Source organism: Peromyscus maniculatus, chromosome 1 (genome assembly GCF_049852395.1).
Source record: "Peromyscus maniculatus bairdii isolate BWxNUB_F1_BW_parent chromosome 1, HU_Pman_BW_mat_3.1, whole genome shotgun sequence".
NCBI lineage: Eukaryota > Metazoa > Chordata > Mammalia > Rodentia > Cricetidae > Peromyscus > Peromyscus maniculatus.
This window is the reverse complement of record NC_134852.1, coordinates 178751635-178768109: the sequence shown is the minus strand read 5'-3', so window position 1 is coordinate 178768109 and position 16475 is coordinate 178751635. Positions and strand designations below refer to the sequence as shown.

Genomic DNA, 16475 nt, shown 5'->3' with positions numbered 1-16475 from the left:
TGGGAGCTGGAGCCCAGGCACGCGCACGCACTCACGTTCTCGTCCTGCTCCTCGTCGCTGTCAAAGTCGCTCACCACGGGTTTGGCTTTGCCTCGATTGGGCCTTTTCTTGCCTTTCCCCGTGTCCCGGCCTTTCTCTTCTTTTTTATTGAGCTTGATTTTCACCTTCACAGACTTTGCTAGGGTGGAAACAAAAGAGACCACAGTGAGGATTCAAAAATCAGAAAGATGATTATCCTACCTGCAGATAACGACAAGCCCGACTTCCCTGAGTGCCCGGGAGCCTCATGGGCATGCCGGTTCACCCTGTGTAGTTAATCCTGTTCTACCTGCAGGCATGTTTCTGTTTGGAAGGTCAGTGACCCTGTCACAGGGAGGAAGGCCTCAGAGTAGGAGAGGGATCCTTTTCCTGGCTCCTGATGGGCAGTTATCAAATTAAAAATTTACATTAACTATTAATAAATCTTACAAAGGGTAGAAAAGGATGATTTCACTGGGTAAGTTATGCTAATTTAAAAATTCTAGTACTTCGAGTTGCATTTTTTTTAATGTAGAAAGAGAACAAAATGGAAATAAAAAAATGACAACATGCTTCCTTTACCCAGTTTCATGGCTCTCTAGTGATTATTTCCAGAAAAAAAAGTAGAGTTTATATCCGTAAATAAATTCTAGAGAGTATCATACCAAGAATTCAAGTATGTATACACACACACACACACACACACACACACAGCAGAGAAGGCGGGGGGGGGGGGGGGGAGAGAGAGACAGAGAGAGACAGAGAGAGAGAGAGAGAGAGAGAGAGAGAGATATTTGAAGTTTTATTTAGTTATTACATGGATCTTCAGGCACACCCATTGTCCATGCCTTGCTCTTTACTTACACACAGGAGACAGCCATACATACTAGCTCAGACATATAGCTTAATTCTTTTCAACACCTGAAAAGTTCCATGCATGATTTACTCTATAATTGATTTCACCAGTCCCCAGTGATGGGCACTGGAACAAAGCCACTGTTGAGCCCTGTTGGCAGAATTTGGTGGGGGTACAGTAGAGGCAGCCACACTGGACACTCTGCCTGTCAAACACACTTTAGGAAGACTGCAGCCATCTCTGATCTTATTCGGAAGCGTGCAAAGTGCTACAGCCCCAAAGGAACTTCTACAATAGGTAGTCCAGAGCTCCTATTCCCAAGTACCTGAGGGTGAGGTCCTGAGAAGGAGGATCTACCCCATGAGCCAGTCTTTGTAGACCTCAAGACTGGCTGAACATATTACAGTGGGGACAGGGAATTCAATCACTGCAGAAAGAATACGTGGGATGAGACTTTCAATCTCTTGCGAGAATGTAAGGAAATAGCCTCATTGGAACAATAAAATTAAGACATTTTTTTGATACATTTTTAAATGATTTTAGATTTAAGTGTGGAAACTTTTGCTACAAAATATATAAAACTGAAACACTTCTCAAAATATTATAGATTGTACCACTTATTTTCACCTTCTAAGTCACCTACACTAAGCAAGTGATTAGCCATGCTTGAAAGCATGTCTCCATGCAGACCAAAATTGACGGGCATACTGAGATCAGTCTGACAATTATTCTCAAAAATCAATGACTGTCTAAGTGTGGCCTGGGCCGAGCGGCAGCCTGTGGGAACTTGTCACACATGTAGGTGATGGGGCCAGCAGGCATGTTCTTCAAGCCCTGTAGCTGTCAGGCTACAGGGGAGCCGGGCAGCATGCACACTAGTGTTACTCCAACATCCAAAGGCAACATGGGCAGAGTATTCTCAATGACCCTTGGCAGCCCTGAGTTCTGTGGTAGGTGCGCTCAGTTTTAACAGCTGAGCAAACGGGGCCTGAGCAGGGCATGTGCATGGCCTTTAGCATCTGTGGAAAGAGCCCAACAGGTGGAAGGGGCCAGATGCAGGGGCTTACCCTCTGACTCAGACTCCTCTTCATCATCTTCCTCCTCCTCCTCATTGCTTTCTTCCTCGCTCTCTTCTTCTTTGGCGATTTTCTGCCGAGCACTCTTAAATACTGACTGTAGGACAATGGAGTCTTCATAGATCTAAATGGTCAAAGTGTCAACTGTTAAAAAGCATATGCTGTGGCCCACAGACCCACAACTGTGTACGCCTCCTTAGACAGCACACACACACACACACACACACACACACACGCTTATTTTAAGAGAGGCCACTATTAGTCCCCACCACCACATCCCATGTATACAGTATGTGTGTTTGTATGTGTGTGGTCATGCATGTGGACATCAGGAATCTTCCTCAGTCACTCTTTATATTAGTTGTTGAGGCAGGATCTCTATCTGCTAGAATTACAGGCTGGCCCCTAAACCCACCTAGATGTCGGAAATCTAACCTGGCCCTCATACTTGTGTGGCAAATGCTTTAAACACTGAGCCAACTCACCAGGCTACCATCAACTCTTGTGAAAACCCAGAGGCAAACCAGTGAATCTAACTATAGGCACAAAGATACTCAAAGGAAGACCAAATGTACTCAACCAAACTCAAAGGAATGTGTTGGGGCAGATGGGTGCAGAAGGCAGTCTTATCTTTGACAACAAGATCAGTATTTTAAACCACACTTATTTAAGTCATTCTCTTCAATACCGTGGCAAAGGAACCCTTTACAAGGCTGTTCCCTGTTGCTGAGTTTCAGTGCAGCCAAGTCACCTAACACACTGTGCGCAGCACTGTACAGCTACCCATGCACCATCCCACGCAGAGACAGAAACATGGAGAGAAATAGGAAATCTACCCAAACACAGTCCTTTCCCTCAAGAAATGAAAATAGAACCACTACATGATCCAGCAATCTCACTTCTGGATATATACCCAAAATAATTAGAAGCAGAGTCTGGAGGAAATAAATATCCTCCACACACCCATGTTCCATAGATGCACCATCGCCAAGAGCTAAGAGGGAACTCCAAGACCTGTAGACAGATCAGTGACGAAAGAAAACATGGCAGACGCAGGGAATAAGATTCAGCCTTTGGGAGGAAGGACTTCCCATCACCTGCTACAACACAGAAGAACCCTAGGAAGCCAGTCACCAAAAGATGGACTTATGTAGTCCTACTTATGTAGTCAAACTTGCACATGGTAGTGAAAGGACCAAGTAGACGCCATAACAGGCTGCTCAGTCTTCTCTCAGGGATCAGGCCTCAATTTCAGTTTCCTGAGACTTGAGCAAGCAGTTTCTGGGAGGGCCATGAACAAAAGACATAGTCCTTGCAGTAGCTCCCTTTCTACATGTACTCTGACGGCTCAAGGTTCAGCCAGCTGTTTACTGTCTGGGACTGCTCACCAACTTAGAGCTATGTGCAAGAGTCAAGGACAGAGCCTGGGCCACTGAGTCAGCCCCCATAGTCAGTATGTGCTAGGCCAGCCAGCCTCCATGGCAGCTCCAGGACAACAAAGCCTGGGACTTGTCCAGGCCTGCTCCAAAACTGATAACTGTAATCCCCAACTAACCCTAGCCAATTAAAAGTTACTAACATGATTGCCACTTGCATAAACCAATCATGAGTCTGTTCCTATGTAGTCTGTAGACCCCCCAGACCCCCCGGCTTTAAAAACCCTGCACCATTGCTACTCGGGGTCTCTCCTGCTCTGCTGCTGTGTCAGACAGAGGGAGAGTCCCGAGTTAACTCGTAACCAAGACTCTTTGCTTTTGCATCAGATTTGGTCTTTGGGGGACTCTGGGTACAACAGTAGAAGGGTAGTTACAGGAACTGGGGTAGGGGAGAACTGTTAAAGGCATAGGGTGTCACTGCAACATGAATTCCTAAATGGTCTTAATAAAAAACCCATTGGGGTAGATGCTGAAAGATCAGAGAGACAAAGGAACAAGCCACAGCCACCAACTCTTACTTTACCAACTCCTCAGCCTGAAAAGGCTTTCTAGCCGAAGGGTGTTCCTCAGCCAAAAAGCCTGGCTCCTCATGCCTTATATACCTTCCTCCACCCAGCCATCACTGCCTGGCTCTGTTTCTCTCCTAGACCGAGTCAATCTTATGTAATCCAGGGCGGCTTTGAACTCACAGAGATTCAGGAGGATCTCTGCCTCCCGAGTGCTAGGATTAAAGGTGTGTGCCACCACGGCCTGGCCTCTATGTTTAATCTAGTGGTTTGTTCTGTTCTCTGATCTTCAGGTAAGTTTTATTAGGGGTACACAATAAATCACCACATGTCATCATGTCTAAGAGATGAAATGCTGCCAGAGACTTGTTAAATATCCACACGAGCAGCCTCAGCACTACTGAGCTGCACCCTTAAAACATAGTTAAGGTGGTAAAGTTTATGTTGTCTTTTGACCACAATTCAAAAGCAATGGATAAAGGAATGGCCTTTGCTCTCTGGAATTGAATTCTTCTGCTGTCTGGATGACCCATACAGGTAGTGGTAGGTCAGCCTGAGGCAAAAGGCGAGGACAGCAGGGAAATGAAAGGTAACACTGAGGGACGGGACCCTGGGAAAATCTGCCAGAGATCTGGGTTGACAAGTGAAGGAGAGGATGAGCTGGCGGAGTGGGGGGTGGGAGACAAGAGGGCAAAGGTGAAAGGCACGAGGCCAAGGTGGAGAGATGCCTGGAGGCATCACTGTAGTCTCTGGCTGGGAAGGGGACTCTGCTGGGCAACAAGCTTCATGCAGGATCTCTGTGTAACTCAACCTGCCCTTTTCCTTTTCTTTGACCGGATATGGGAGCATCAGGCCAGAAAGATAGATAGAAAAAAAAAAAAATCAGTTCCCGTCAAAGGTAAGTGGAATTGAGTTGTAATTAAAGTAGAAATGTCCTCCTCCTTATGCTCATAAATTCACTGTTACTTACAATGACTTCCTGACTATGGAGAAGGGAACTTAAAGAAATTTGTTTTCAAATAGCAATTAGAGGCACGCATCCCCCCCCCCATTCTGTTTTAAATCACTGTGCTCTGAACTCCTCGTGTGCAGTTACAGTTAGAAAAATGAAGGCAACTTTTATTGTGTACAGTCTCCGTAAGTACAGAGATGGCACCCAGGCTTTCAGTATGACCTCCAATGGCTTGCTTGAATTCCTCCTCTAATGGGAAGATGGGCCTTGAAGGGAGTGTGAGTAGAAGCCCACCCAGCTACGGCACAAAACCTCCCTTTAGTCTCACTGACAGCGAGAACATGGCCTTTCGGAGTTCAGTGTTCTGCTGGGGTGGAGGTGACGGTTCAAAAAGTAGAGATGAAATGCTTCACTTCCGAGAACCTCGGCATGGTTCAGGGTAGACATTTCTCAGACAACTTGACACATACCTGGGATCCCTCCAAGTTGAATGTCTGTGCATTGTGACAGAGAAGCATGACATCTTTTTCCAGGTCACCCAGGCTCCGGTACTTATGGTTTCGAATTCTTTCCTGATGGGAATTTTGAACAAAACAGAAGAGGAATATGTAACTGTCCTTACTTGTTTAAGAAAGCCTAGATTTCCCCTGTCTTCATAGAGTCAGCCTTGTTGAGTGGGTGGGACCGCCCAACCCTGAGGGGTGCCACTGCCCAAGACCACCCTCCCACCAGTGTTCCTAGGGATGGGGAGGAAGGTGCACAGAACGGGAAATGAGTGATAATGGAGGGAGAGGAGGGTTCTCAGCAACATGCAATGTATATAATCTGAGCTTTCAATGATCAAGTAACATGCATGGAAAGGATCAATGTCACCCCATCCCCACCTTTCCTGGGGCAAGTCAGCGGTTAGCAACCAGGAGGCCACAACCCCAGCCCCACCTAGAATCACTCCAGAGCATCCATGCATCTCCTTTGTTTACTCGAAGAATAACAGTGAACAGAGTATCTACCTTTATCTTTTTGAAATCCACTGGCTTCCTAATTAATTCATAGTATTCTGGTAACTCTTTCCTGGAAGGTAACTGAATGAAGACTTCACTGAGCTGTCGCCCTGAACTGCAGGATGGGGGAGACAAACAGAAACAGAGCAGATGAAGCACTCCTCAGGGAAGGGGGTCATTTCAGAGACTGTCAACAAAGCAAAGGAGGTCCCTCGAATACAGGCACACGGGGGGAGGGGGGGCGCTCTGTGCATGGAGGTAACACCCCCCCCCCCCCCCCCCCCCCCCCCCCCCGCTGCACTGGAGGCTGATGCCCCTTGTGTCGGCTTCAAATCACATGAAAGAACAATTAGGTCCCCATTTCTGTCACACACACACACACACACACACACACACAATGTGGCAAGTACTCTGTGGAGTCCCCTGTCAGGAGATAATCTCTTTTCAACATGACAGAAATATTTAAAATAACTTAGTGAGCCCCAAGCCCCATTTTAAATGAATAACAGAGATGGTTAAAAGAAAGCACACAGACACGACTCCATGTTCCCTTTGTCTTCAAATTCACTGTATATTTAGAAAATATGTTAAAATATACAGAGCAATGCAAATGTGAAGCTGTTGTATGCTCCCCACAATCCTTTCTGTCCCATTCCTTTTACATCGTTCTACACGCCATGAGTCCCCTTCTATTATCCCTTGCCCGGGGAGCCCCTTCACATCCCTTAAATGCACTTATGTGCGTGGAGCAATTTAGCAATTTGGGGAAAAAAAAATAAAAGAAGAGAAAAATGAACAATTGCTAATGTGCACGCTGCATGTTTCCAGAATCTGTGCTGTGCCCTCCCCCCACAGCATGGTGGGTTTATTGAAAGCAGGTTTAGTAGAGACATGCTTTGGCGTTTTGTCACTCGGAAGAACAGGCTGCAGAGCAGCACGCTTTTCAAGTCACTTAACGCTGGAAACAGGCGCAGTTAAAGCGACAGAGAAGGGTAATTGACGTTCAAGATCCTAATACCTGATTTGGCCTCCCTAAATCAATAACCGCTTGTGATCTATGGGCTAGTCGTTTCCCACAAAAATCTCGCTGCCCATCTGATGGCATCTCCAGTTCCTTTGTGACGCCACCCAACATCAAAAGATAATCATAAAACCCCTGGCATGTAAATTTTGGAAGATGACCGACCGCAGCCCGTGTTTGGGAATGCTCAGAGGCAGTGGCAAGGCCTGAGTGACAAGATGCTGTTTTAATCCACGGTCCCAGTTGTATAATTAAAAAATAATCATAATGACAGTTATCATAAAAGGGGCATGCGCAGTAACTCAAGGGGTTGCCTAGCAACCAGTGGGGAAAAAGCTGAAGTGCAAAGGGGCCTGCATAAATTAACCGACAATACTCAGTCAAAGGATGGGCAAGTCTTCTGGCCAGAGCGGGTCACTGTTTTGTTTTATTTTTAATGCATAGACGGGCCTCATGAATACAACATCAGGGACAAACACAAGAGGTTGAAAAACAAGACTACTGAAGGCTAGAAAATTAGATTCTTGGATGACTGTGGCAAGAACCAAGGTGTTCTCTCGCCCCTCCACCCCCTGCAGGCTGAGATACATTTGTACGTCTGTAATACGCATCACAGTATATGGCACATTTTCTTGTTTACAATCAATTCCAACACAGGGCCACAATTTTTCTACTGTTTTGAAATATATAAACTCTTAACTCGTATTTTACTTGTTTTAAAAAGAGTATCTGAATGGCACCAAAAAGAAGACAGACAGACAGACAGACAGACAGACAGACAGACACACACACACACACACACACACACACACACACACACACATTCTAATTCTGAGTGTTTTCTTTAAAATTAGCATTTTTTAGAACCCGGCATCAATCCATCAATCCACCTGCCAGACCTTTCCGTAGTCATGGCTTCCAAACCCGACCCTCAGTGACATCTACAGTATCATTTTTCTACTGACAGATTACAAGCACCCTTTGCGCTGTACATCTGTGATGGACAGACTCCTGATTTCACCTGTGCTCCTGTGAAGGAAGAATTAAACACCATGGACTAGACCCAAGAATATACTAGAACTCCGAGAGCACAAAGTCACAAAGACCACCTGTGCCTGCCTTCTCTTCTCTGTCCTGTCAAACCTGCAGGCCCTAGGTCCACTAAAGAGACAAGTCCAGAGTCACACACGCTCAGAAGAGGAGAACTGAATGCTCCCAGACTTGGTGTCGGAACTATAAAATGAGAACAAATGTATCTTATTTTACTTAAAAAATAAAGCCCCTCTGGACCAGACAGTCTTTCCCGCTTCTTCTGCCCCTCTGCCCAAAAATGAGAAGGGAACACAAAGATGATCTAAGGAAGTTGTCTTCCAGCCACTGAGCTGCTTCTACCTTTCTGTACACACCTTAGTCTGGTACCAAGCCCTCCAGGGTGTAGCCTCATGCCCCAGCTGGTGTACTGACACCTCAGCTCAGCAGAAGAGCCTTTCTCTTTGGAGCATCTTCATGCGTGTGACTGAACGTTTCACATATCTGGTGCTGGAGGTGGTAAAATAGACTCTATTCCAAACCCAAGGAAGGTCAAACCCATGACAACCCTTCTGCCTAAAATTACAGGTATTGTTAGTTCTGGTTGAAATTCATCCCCTTCCAACACTTGATGATCCTCCCACAATCAAGACCCATTCTCTGTAAAAATGGAAGAGAGTCACCTTACTATTAATTGTATTTAACTTTCTGTAACCCCCTTCTCAGAATTTTCTCTCCTTCTCACAGGATGCCAACACGTTCTGTTGTCCAGTCCTCCCCCATCATCCTTTCCAGGACAATGGCTGTGTTGGCAGCCCACGAACACGAGTTCTAGGCTCGCGCAGCAAAGGCTCTCATCTGACCTGGATAATGGTCAACTCCTAAGGGCCTATAGAATGCACTGGGATAGCGGGACACTTGCTGAAGGGCCGCAACAGTTAACCACCCCCACATCCCCAACCCCCCGCCCCAGCAAAGTTTAGGTTTAAACAAACAAAATGAAGTCCCTTGAATAACAGACTAATTATAGAATGGTTTGGAGAAGGTGGTCTGGTTCTGTTGAAGCCTTTATCCTCCCCTAGGTGGTTGTCATTATGTTATTTTGTACGATGTAAGGCCTAAGTATACATTATTGAAGTGCACTACTTCCTGTGGCAAAAGCAACGCCCCTCCCCCCAGTCCACAGACAGTTTTTTACACCCATTTTGCACAGCGATCTACCTCATACTGGGATGTGTGACTCTGCGAAAATATAGGCCTGGGGGGGTGGGAAGAGAAAGATCCCCCTGAACTCGGGTCTTACAGGGGCAGGTGGCAAGCACTTTCCTGTCAACCTTGGTGAATGGACACAGGAGTACGAAGGCTATGTCATGTGCACGAAGAGAAGCACCATGCTCCACCCATAAATGGGGACTTGCAAACCCCGAGTGCATGGTGCACATGCGCATACTACTGGGATTTGGTTTGTTCTGCTTCCTCTGGAGACCAATTTTTCCCCATTACCTCTACAATCCACCAAGTGATCTTTCCCCATCTATTCTACTGACTGTAGATGGAGGCTGTACACAATGCAATGTATGCTCTGCACATATACCACCTCAATTAGGTACTGCAGGGCGTATGCTTTAGACTAACTTGCTTAGAAATACCTTCCTTTCAAACAATAACTGTCATGTCTTCCAATGATTCCTTTCAAGTCCAAAGCAGTAAGTCTGATACTGAATAAAGCTGTCTTTTTTTTTTCCTTTTTTATGATCCCCCTTTTTTCCCTCTGTCTTTTTGTGAGATAGCCTCATATATAGACTAAACTGGCCCAGTTTCCTATGTAACTGAGGCTGGCCTTGAACTTCCAATCCTCTGAAGTGCAAGGATTAAACGTGGGCCTGGTTGGTTCATGTAGTACTGGGGATCAACCCTGGGGCTATGAGAATGCAAGGCAAATACCTTACCATCCCTAGCCTGTATTTTCTTCATCATCTGTGGAAGCTGATCAGTTGACTTTAATAGTTATAGAAAAGAGAGAGCTACCTGAAGCCAAAATACTTTAAGTAACAGAAGTACAATTATGGCTTACTTCATAAGAGAATGAAGTCACGGTTTGGAAGGTCCACCTGGGGTTAGAGGGATGGTAGAGGAAAATTACTGCAGTCCTGGGGGTATCCTACATAGGAAGTAATCTGGGGGAAAAAACTAGAAACTAGAATGACACAGTATGGCAGGAGGTGAGAAAATGCTTTCTCCCCAGGCCAGGTTCTCAGGGAAGCTCATACACACCATTGATAAATTTCCTCAAGATCACAGCTGTTCTCCGATTATCTAGGGAACCCCAGAATTCTGGCCAGGGATGAAACAGAAGCCATGAGCACACCACAGTCACCTCTGCCACTCCTCTCATCCTTATCTTTGTCTCATCCAGAGGAAGCAATAATAATTAGAAGGGTGCATCAGAGTTCTTGGAGTGGATGAGGTCAGGTGGTGATGCTGAGTGAGGGCTTGGCTTCTTGACCATGGTAGACTCCTGTTTCTTGATAATCGAGGAACGAAGTGTAGGTATCTGTATTCTTCTTTGATATGTAGGGTAGTTTTAATAGCTACCCACCCAGCTATTAGAAACAAAAAAATCATACCCGGTACTGATTGTACGGCACCAGAGCCTGGGATGTCAGACTTCCTCAGTGAGCCTGAGGAAGACTAAGATGCTCAAGACGGTCATCGTAGGATAACTTGAAATAATTTAAGTCACACAGCCCAGTGATGGGATGCGGAGGAGTCTAAAGCTGTGCAGTTTAAAAGAATGGGGGAAAGGGTGTTTGTTATGGAATTAAAAAATAAAACAGAACAGAACAACAACAACAACAACAAAAACACCCAGAGGTTATAAACTTCTAGGTGTAGTCTGTCCTGAAAGTTTTGAGATAAGCATAGGAGAAAGAGATCAGAGGAGATATGGGACAACTTTGCATCCACAGTAGGAACATACTCTGCAACAAGATTTATAATCCAACTCAACTCTGAACCAGGTCACCCGCAAAGTGGGTCTCAATGCTTGGATCGGGCTACCTTGTTCAAAAAGTGTGCTGTAGGTCAAGAATCACATTTTATTTTCCCTAACAAAATGACATATAAGTATCACACGGTCAGCTTTGATTTCTGTCAAATGAACAGCATGTTTCACTACCGACTCCTTTACATTTAACCAATAAAGCAAAAATGAATAAATGGAATAATTACATGGCAACTTTACCTAGGATACTGCAATCATAAGAATCTAATGCACTTACAATATCTACCACTGCCAGAGACACTTGGAAAAGGACATACCCTTAAAGTATTTTCTTTCTTCACTTTATATTTTTGATGGCCCTCAACTCCCAATTCTCCAGCATCATCCTCCTGGGTACCGAATTGCAGGCATGGACCACCGTGTCTGGCTCTTGTATTTTCTTGACAGGCATCTTGAGACATTTTTAGTAGATTTACCACCTATCACTTGACTTTTAGAAATACTGACAGAGGCCGTCTAGTTACCTACATATATTTTTTTCCCTCACTTGACATTTCATAATAGCAAGAAAAGGTATGAATTCTCACCTCCCTCTGTCTGGTGTGACAGCTAAATGGCCTGCCACCTCCCTAGCCTGCCAGCTCCTGGACTTTCACCATTTCCTCCTGGGAACCTGAGATGCTGTCCTTTCAAAATGTAAGGACAGACTGACTCTCGCCTTCTGAGTATTCTGCCCTTTGATCCTGTACAATGTTTTTACTTCTGTATGGTAGACATGCTTCCAAGCTTTTGGTTGATTTGTGACACAAAACTTCTAGAAACAAATAAACTCTAATGTTTCTCTACCTGAGGAGGCCACGGTTCAGAGGCTGCTGTTGTTTAAATGGGTGGGTCATGGCAGGTCTCTGGGGGCCTTTTCCTGCAGTAGCATTTGGTGAACTCTGGAGTGAGACAGATTGGTCCCAGGAACACAAAAGGGTTTATGTATATAAAATCTATTATCTGCTATCTTCAATATCAATCCATTTTTTGATCAAAATGTTCATGGAATTGAGTTTGAAGATACCATTATCCCTAAAAAAAGGATACATTCCGCTATTTCCAATAGGAGTTCCTTCCTCTTCCTGAGGGGTCACTCATGTAGGCACTGGCCTGGAGCCTGAGGGGAAGAGAAGGCCTGTAGGGTCAGAGTAATATTAGATGCTAGGGGAGGTCTTCTGTCTTCTTTTGTTTTCTGTTGCTGGGCTAGAACATGGTGGCCAAAAGGATCTTCGGAAGCCAAGGGTTCATTTCATCTTACAATCACCTCTCAGGTCGCCCTCCATCACTGAGAGAAGTCAAGGCAGGAACCCAGACATAGGAACTGAAGCAGAGGCCATTGAAAAATGCTACTTACTGGCTTGTTCAGCCTGCTTTCCCTTTTTTTCTCTCCCTTCCTTCCTTCCTTCCTTCCTTCCTTCCTTCCTTCCTTCCTTCCTTCCTTCCTTCCTTCCTTCCTTCCTTCCTTCCTTCCTTCTTTCTTTCTTTCCTTTCTTTCTTTCTTTCTTTCTCTTTTGAGACAGAGTTTCTCTGTGTCCTGGCTGTCCTGAAACTCGCTCTGTAGACAAGGTTTGCCTTAAACTCACAGAGATCTGGCCGTCTCTGCCTCCTGAGTGCTGGGATTGGAGGGGCGTGCCACCACTGCCCAACTCAGCCTGCTTTCTTAGACACTCCAGGACTACCTGCCCAGGGGTGGCACTACCCACAGTGGGCTGGACCCTCCCACATCAATCATCAAGGCTTGCCTACAAGCCATTTTTATGGAGGCATTTTCTCAATTAAGGTTCCCTCTTCTCAGAAGACCTTAGCTTGTGCCAGGTTTACAAACAACAAAACAAAGCACAACCAGGGAACCTTCTATGCCTCAGAAAGCAGAGGGACTAAGTGTCTTTGTCCACCCACCTTCTGCACGTAGGGATAACTGGATGAGTACCCTAAGTGTCAAGTCACCAGGAGTCACAGCAGCCTGCCCCAGCCACACTTACATCAGCGGTGTTTGTAATGAGGGTGAAGTAAGACACCAGAGCCCACATTTACCTGCACACCTTCTAAATAAAGTATGGGAGCTCTAACTCGGCATTGTTCAAAGAGTGCGCCATAGCACGCCAACTTGCAGGGTTATTAGCAAGTTTCCTGGAAAGAGAGTTCACTGAACAAATGAGTTTGGGAAATGCCGGGCTAAGGAAAATTAAGACTGTTGACAGCAGTATCACCCCCCAACCCCAATTCTGTAGCTGCACTGGATATCTCTAAGACGAGAGTTGGAAGTCCTGCTCTAGGAGGCATTTTCTTGACAAAACACCAAGCTATGACCTCACTAGCTTGCTGGTCCATGAGACAAACTGGCAGCACTGTGTGAGGGCCAAAGCAGCTGACAGGGAAGGAGGAACTTCTCAGCACTACAACTTGAATTCTGTCTAAATGCCTCTACCTAGTCACGATGCCATTTCATGGTAATTCTTCTGGAATCCAATCGAAGCCTCCAAATGCGAAGATGTCTGGGCGGGAGAGCCATTCCAGCAGCCTTCCCCCTCCATTTAAAGAAATATAGAATGCCTAATGCCAAGGCTGCTAAAAATAGGTTTTGTCTAAAAGAATTTGCTGGCTGGTTCTGAAAGAGCTGTCAATACTAATGATATAATCATGACATCCAGGGCTGTTAACAGTGACCGAGAAGACCTAAGCGTCCTGTTGTGGAGTCTGTGGGGCTGGGTCACTACACACACACACACACACACACACACACACACACACACACACACACGCAGAAATGTGTATCCACACTGCCACATGGATACACTTTCCTTTCACCTCCGTTTCTATAAATGGCACAGAACCTTCATTCGCCACTCAGGAAACAGAGCCAAAGAGCTCTGAGGATCCCACCTCAGACTCAGTCTGCTGAAGTCTATCAGACATTCTGAGCATGTATTCTGCCATCTTCCTCCCCAAGGCCACTTCCTTATTAGAATGATGCTTCCCTCCCCCTTCACCTAGCAACACCCCTCCAGCATGCCTCTTTCACTCCCAGCCTCACAATGTAATCAGGGTGCTATCCCCATCATGAACAGGTGCCCTGGCCTAACAACCTCTCTTTTTTGTTATAGCGTAGCTAGTTCCCCCTGTGGGCAGCATCCATCCCACCACCCAGGGCGCACACCATGCACGGGCCACTACACCCTCTCGGCAAGAACCCAGATGTATCCTCATCTGCGTCCTCCACGTGGGACCCAGGACAGTCAACTGCCAGGACAGGCACAGAAGCTGCCTTGGAGATCCGAGCTCTTGAAGACTGCACTCAGGTTCTTCACTTTGGAGTTCACAGCTTTGCAGGTCTGCTCAGCTGCTTCCCACCGGGCTGGCTGCTCTTGCTTTGGACAGGGAAGCCTAGCTGTACCGAGACACATGGACACGTGGTCTCTAGAAGCGGTCTGCTGACCGACACCTCCTTGCCTAGCTGTTCACACCCACATTACTGAGTACTTTGGTTTGCACACCCTAACCTCTTAGGCTCACTCCAACCCAATCCCTGTGCCACCCACAAGCCAACGGCTGCATCCTACTCCCCCCATCCCTCCACCTTGCTTCTGGGGGTGCTCTTTGGAGCTGGTGTCCTCCCATATTGTCCCCGGGGCCAGGTGTCTGCCCGACTTGTTGACATGGCCCTTCTAGCATTGCCAGAAGGCAATCTGTTTTCTTTTTTCTCTCTCCCCGCTCCCCATTTTCAATACTTACATAGAGACTGACACTGAAAACGTTGGGCTTTTGAACAGAAAGAAAGGATTTTTGAGCAATTGCTCTAAAGAAGGGCTAATTTATCATAAAAACAACTCCGATGCTACACAATTAGCTCAGGCTTAGGGGACGAGGAAACATTGGGGACAGTATGGGAGGACACCAGCTCTAAAGAGCCCCCATGGGCCGGGTGGTGGCTGCGAGGGCTTTAATCCCAGCACTCGGAAGGCAGAGCCAGGCGGATCTCTGTGAGTTCAAGGTCAGCCTGGACTACAGAGTGGTATCCAGGACAGACACCAAAACTACACAGAGAAACCCTGTCTTGAAAAAAAAAAAAAAAAAGAGCCCTCACAGAAGTAAGCGAGCTAAGCCTTTTCTAACCTCTGGAAATGACCGTTTGAATGTGTATTTAGTGAAAATGGATTTATCCAGGTCCTAACTGCATAAGGTTATATTCTCCACCCTCGGAAAGCCCAGTCATGACACCAGGGGTTTGCAATAGCCTTTAAAGTCATTAATCCACTTTTTCACGGTCATGTGACTGCTATGCTGGAGGAGAAGGGGAGGAGAAAAGGCAAAAGGAACTCGGAGGGAGGAAGCCCGCTCTGGGGAGGGGGTTGTCTAGCCCCCACTTTGCCATTCAGACCATCAGGCTTCCTTTCTAGGTCCACACAAGTCACTTTGTTATGTAAGCTGCCCAATCTTAGAGAGTCACTGTTGTTTCAAGTCACCCTGAATCCTTTCTTAATGCTAGGAACAGAGAGCATAATTGGCAGTGCTCAGCAGGCACCGTGGTATGTGTGCTTTCTAGGATTGGACACTGCTTACTGAGCACCAACAATCTGGCCCAAGTTTCATCTCTACTGATATGTACTTCAGGCCTAATTTTAAAAGGCTACCAATCAATACCTGTCCACTCTGAAATACAGGATACAACCTCAGTTCTCTTCTTTTGGGCCCTATATTAGATCCCGCATTGACTGGGTTAGGGTTAGGGTATAGACAGCATTACTGGATCGTTTGACAAAACTCTAAGACAGGAGGCAAAGCACTACCATGATCATTTCAACAAGTCAGCTCGACCGAAGGGGAGGAAAATACCACACGCGACGTCCTGGTAACTCTTAACCGGGCATGGCACCCATCCATGTCCCATCAACCAACATCATCCAGATCTAGCCTCTTTAGGCTTCTGATTTCCACCCAGCAGAAGCAGAGGCACATGAAAGTTAGACAGACTGGCCGAGGACGCTTAGGACTTATCACGATGGGAGGCTCAAAGGTCACAGCCTGAAATCTAGCCTAGCACACACTCAGGAGTAAATGCAAGAAGCACCAGCCCCTCCAACCCTCATGCCAACTGCAGTCAACTCCAGGATGCACAGCTGTATGCACATGCACTCAACTTCATGGCACACATATCAGGTCTCCTCGAGGGCTTGGCGTTAAGTGTCCACACCTGGGCAGCACGGAGTTACAAGGTCCATAGGACAAACACCAGGATGAGGGGCCGAGCGGGGCAGAGGAGGCAGAGACCTACCTCTGAGGTGCTGCAGGCTGGGCAGGCTTCCAGATGGCTCCTGCCACCTTTGTAAGACATGCATGTATGTACAAGCGGGCTCTTCCAGGTGAGCACACTGCACAACCACCTCAAAAGCATGGCAGGTATTTAAGAATATGTGTGCCTGCAACCCCGTTCCAAGTAGAGGCGACTGGGGGCAGGGGAGTGGCGACTAGATAAATTTGTTTCCAAAGACCAAGTCTAGGCATCGGCTTGCTTTGTGTACCAAAGGATACCTGTG

General features: G+C 46.4%; 1 protein-coding gene across 11 annotated transcripts in view; it reads right to left on the bottom strand.

The window, feature by feature from the left end:
- Smarca2 (SWI/SNF related BAF chromatin remodeling complex subunit ATPase 2) overlaps positions 1-16475 on the bottom strand; it is a 171897-nt gene that overhangs the window by 2035 nt on the left and 153387 nt on the right. For all 11 annotated transcript variants that reach the window (XM_076561683.1, XM_076561663.1, XM_076561668.1 and 8 more), the window contains 4 exons: positions 5855-5960; positions 5315-5416; positions 1942-2074; positions 36-178 (listed from right to left, as the gene is read on the bottom strand). In XM_076561683.1, coding sequence (XP_076417798.1) covers positions 36-178; positions 1942-2074; positions 5315-5416; positions 5855-5960 — 484 coding nt within the window. The remainder of the gene's footprint in view (positions 1-35; positions 179-1941; positions 2075-5314; positions 5417-5854; positions 5961-16475) is intronic.